Raw genomic sequence first — 4624 nt, forward strand, 5'->3', positions numbered from 1 at the left:
AAGGCCCATCGTATTGCCGACAAAGCTGCCAATGTTCGGCCAACATTGGGCCATATTTCAGCCAATCACATGCCATTTTTACGCCGATGTTTGCTGCACGACGAATATTGGCTACGGATGTACGACCGACATTGGACCAATCCAGGGCCACATTGCAGCCAATCAAATGCCGTTATTACACCGATGTTTCCTGCACGACGAATATTGGCTACTGATTGGCTTGCCATTATGTAACCATTATTAGTAGGGAATTTTTCTTACCGGAAGATTTAAACAATATGCCTCGATGACCCGCTCTTGTAGCTTTGCAGCCCTATATACTTGGGGCAACAGAAAATTGAATGCTGAGAACTGAAAGCAGTTACTAGATCTATTTCATCTTTTATACCTCATTCCCTTTGCTAACACTAGAAGCGTAGTTTATTTTTTTACCAATTTATCTTTTGCAATAGCGAGTGCTTTATTTGGTACTGGTATTTGGTACAGCAGATCGAAAAAAGTCGTTAGGAAGTAAATGTTGAAAGCGTATGTCCCCCACTTGCAATCCCCACATATGTCCCCCACATGGTAATCGAGAATATTCATAGTTTAGAGCATTTTTTTGTAACTAAAACATGGTGATGGTGCTTCCGAATCAGCATAAGCTAGCCGAACAGTGCACCACCGACAGTCTGCAGACTATTTATTCATTGTTTTTTTTTATTTATTTTGGTACAACAAAAAATGTATACATTGAAAAATATATATACACAACTAAAAAAAGGCCCGCTCTACTGCAGGTCAGGTTGCGTTGGGGGCACAGTGACAGTGGTGCTGTCAAGGCCCTGGCTGCTGTGGCTGGGCAGGAAGCCAGCTGCCGCGAGCAGCCGATAATCTGCACTCTGAGAGTGGGGATCATCGGGCTGCTCCACAACAAATGCTTCTCTGAAGCGCCGCTTCCTGCCCCCACAGCGATCACCAGACCCTGGCAGCCACCTCTTAATAAAGTTGAGGGCCTCCGCCTGGTCGCACCCTGCTTTTTGGCAGATGACATCTGCATACAAGAACAGAAATACCATAGTACACATGAAGCACTGCAGTACAGAGAATACACTAGGGTACACACACATAAAACAATGAACAAGTCTAACCTGTCACTAATCTACAGAGCCTCAGGTTCACAAAGGCCCTTTTCCCTTTTCTGCCATGAAGGCTGTACAGCACTTGCACGTCATGTGCCAATACAGCCTTCATGGCATTCACACCAATTTCTCGCAGGCCACGTCCCCCAATCTGCAGGAGGTGCTTGCACTGTAAAAAAATGCAAGAAGCATAGATGGGGTGAACGCAACAGCACATCGAAATGTTTTCATGATAAAAATCTGCAAGAAGAGGACACTGAAAACAACAACTTGAATTTTTGGGCATCACAACATTTCATTGTTTTTTTACGCTAACTTCAACTCACTTGACCTAAAATGGTTTCCACATTAGCCCTCTCACACTCAGTGTGAGAACCTTTCAGAGTCCTTCTCTGAATGCAGTTTCGCTGTTATGAAATCAAATACAACACTGTTATAACCCTTAATAAATATTGATTCTAGCTATGAAATAGTATAATTACTTTGTACAGTGCTCAAATTCCAATACACGTTTCTTCGAGGTTACAATGTCTTTGCCTGAATGTTGACCAGGAGTAGCTTCTACAGGTGAAAAACGATAAAATATGTGGAATTCAAAAAGAAGCTTGGACATGTTTTTAATCAATGCATTGTAAGCAGAGCGCAACAAGATAAATGAACATGATCAAGGCGTACTAAGAGGCAACCTTAGAGCAACCAAATCTTGGTCATAGATGAAACTGATAGAAAAATAAAGGTCGCACTAGATGGTCGCACCATTTGCTGTTTATATTTTTCTGTGATAGCCAACAAAGAGGCATGTCGCTACAGAAATCTCCTCACAATAAACAAAGGTGCATTTTTCTTCACACTGCGAAATTGGGTGCATGTTAGATTTTTAAAAAAAGTAAGAAATCGGCTAACACAAGGCAGGGTGAACTGTAGCGCAAAGTAGAGAGAGCCGCAGCGGACACGAAATAGGGTGATAAATGAACAAAATTACTGAATGTCTGTTTTAAGCAGGCTATTGCTAGTCACAGCCCATCAAACACACGATGCCGCCTACATCGTCTGCTAGCTTAGGACAGTTCACTCGGACTTCACAGACTATAGTAAATACAGTCGAATCTCATTAATTCCAACACACTTAATTCGAACTGACGCTGTGGTCCTATCAAAGCTATACCGCGCTCCGAAAATGCTCTCAGCACCCCGCCCAATCCTGCGGTGGCACTTCAGACACCTCATCGCTGTGCTTGAAGAAGAAAATGAAGAAAAGGAAAAAAAGACTGCGGTGGAATGTTTGCCAAATGCCAATCTGCGACATTCCTGTGCCCCGCTTCGGCTTTTTCCGTCCCTGCCACGTAGAGACCCTTCTCCTCTTAACACTGCGCATGAAGAGAAAGAGGGAAAAAAAAGCTGTCGCAGAGAGTTGGCTCTCTCATGCCGATCTGCAACGCGCCGGTGTCACGCTTCCCTGTTTTTCGTTCCTGTTATGTAGAGACTCTTCTCCTTTCAACACCACGCATGAAGAGAAAAAAAAAAAAAAAGCTGCCGCGGAGTGTTTCTCTCTCGAATGCCGATCTGCTTTTCTCCAGGTGGAGACGCTCCTCCATTCTCATCATGTGCTGGCCACGCTCCGGCTGCAGCGCAGATGGTAACAGTGGAAACACAGTTGTCTTCGAAGAGTGTCAGCACTGTACATTGCCGCGCGCAACTTCTTTTGCCAGGAGAATACTGAAGCCGAAGTACAAATGCTTTGCAAACTGCCCGCAAAACTTGTTGACTCGTTGCAAGGCCAACGTGTACAGACATGTATTGACTACTTTAATTAATGACGGATGTCCTGTAATTTGTGAATAAAACTTCTCCATGCACATGCATCACTGCATGGTGAGCCCTCCGCTCGTTTACCGTATTTACTCTATTCTACCGCGCCCTCGATTGTAACGCGCGCCCAGTTTCCACGACAAAAAAAAAAAAAAAAAAAAAACTAATACATCGGTTGCAACGCGCACCCTTTTTTCTCGTTGGCCCGCTTGATCACACCACTCGCGAAAACGACTCTTTTTGAGAGCGTCTTCCGTTTAAATATGAAGTACGGGGGAAGCTTATGCCTATCTGACGTGCAACAGAGCATTGCTGTCACTCTAGTTTTACCGTGGCCCGATGTCAGTACACAAACTTGCTTCGCCCCCTTCTCTTAGACGGTTGTGGTGCCAGGCATGTCGAAGTAAAGAGGCGTGTGATCGGCATTCCCGATTTGCCCAAGCAGGTAGCCGTTGTTGTGCCGCAAGTTTAGGAGGAACCTCTGAAGACTCTGAAGCTTTTTTTCGTACTCCTCCGGCAACTTCCGGCATATGCCCGTTCGCCTTCGGAGGGAAAAGCCTTTTCTCTTCATAAAGTTCGTTAGCCAGCACCTGCTCGCTTTAAAATGGCTCTGCATTAGCCCTTTTTCTAAGGCTAACTGCATAGCCTGCACTTGGAGCAGTTCTGTCGTCACAAGCCGCTGTGCCGCTCACTGCTTAATCACATACTCGCCGAGCAGCTCTTCAATTTGTGGAAACCGACCCTGCTGTGGTCCACTGAAGCCTTTGCGTGAATCTTTGCTGTCGACAATATTCTGCTTTTGTTTCCGCCAGTCCCGCACGCACGTTTCGGGAACTCCGAATGACCGCGATGCGGCCCGATTTCTGCCCGTTCCGGCACAGGCGACGACTTTTCTTTTAGAAGCAGCATTGTGGTGCACTCGTCGAGTTTTTGGAGTCGGCCCTACCATGCCGTCGATGCTAATATACTACAAGATGACGAACTCCTCAGCACACGTATGAAGTGCCGCGCATGGGAAACACATAGGCAGAAATGACCGACGCGCCATGCCGACGCACGTAGGGGGCGGCCATTTTGTAAGTGGCGATGGCAATAGAATTACCATATTCATTTTTTTTCGTACTCGATTCTAACGCACATGCGATTTATGAACTCTCTTAACCGGAAAAAAGGTGCGTGTTAGATTCAAGTAATTACGGTAACTTTCATTATTTTGAACTTCTTTTAATTTGAACAAATTTTCTGGCCTCTTTGAGTACGAATTATTCGTATTCGACTGTAGTGCAGTGGCTCATGAGATAACCTGACTAGTTTGTTTCCCGAAACACAGTATCTTAAAGCAGTACTAAATTTCTGCATGTTACATAGGCATATTAAAAATCAAGAAATATACACCAAAGCCGCAGCCACAGCTTTACTCTGCACAGCTGCCTCTGCTGCCCCCACTTCTCCATTTGTACCAGCAGGCAGCCGGGGAAGGTCAGAGGGGCGCTGTGCTGGCTGGGCGTGCTGAGGCACGGACAAGAGCCGTACCTTGTGCTTCTGCGGTCGCACCTCCTGCAGAACCTGTCTTTGTTGCTGCCGGATGCCAAGTTGGATCCGCAGGATCCGTAGCAATAGAGCTGAAACATACAAGAGTACATACCATATTTACTCGCACAATTTGCATCCTCACATAATTTGCTCACCAGTAT

The 4624-nt window shown here is 45.6% G+C and overlaps 1 protein-coding gene across 1 annotated transcript; it reads right to left on the bottom strand.

The window, feature by feature from the left end:
* Window positions 1-400: 400 nt before the first annotated feature.
* On the bottom strand, window positions 401-3865 carry LOC142776115 (uncharacterized). The gene is made up of 2 exons (XM_075879125.1): window positions 1131-3865; window positions 401-1033 (listed from the first exon to the last, which is right to left on the bottom strand). Exons 1-2 carry the CDS (start codon window positions 1405-1407, stop codon window positions 771-773), a joined length of 540 nt encoding a protein of 179 aa, XP_075735240.1. The 5' UTR covers window positions 1408-3865; the 3' UTR covers window positions 401-770.
* Window positions 3866-4624: the final 759 nt, after the last annotated feature.

This window comes from Rhipicephalus microplus, chromosome X, assembly GCF_043290135.1.
Source record: "Rhipicephalus microplus isolate Deutch F79 chromosome X, USDA_Rmic, whole genome shotgun sequence".
In the NCBI taxonomy this organism is placed as follows: Eukaryota; Metazoa; Arthropoda; class Arachnida; order Ixodida; family Ixodidae; genus Rhipicephalus; species Rhipicephalus microplus.

Excerpts from the sequence above, each read along its gene's own strand:
- LOC142776115 (XM_075879125.1), bottom strand. The coding sequence starts at position 1,407 with ATGCCCAAAAATTCAAGTTGTTGTTTTCAGTGTCCTCTTCTTGCAGAT. Across the intron at positions 1,034-1,130 it reads GCTCTGTAGATTAGTGACAG|ATGTCATCTGCCAAAAAGCA; the intron begins GTTAGACTTGTT and ends TCTTGTATGCAG.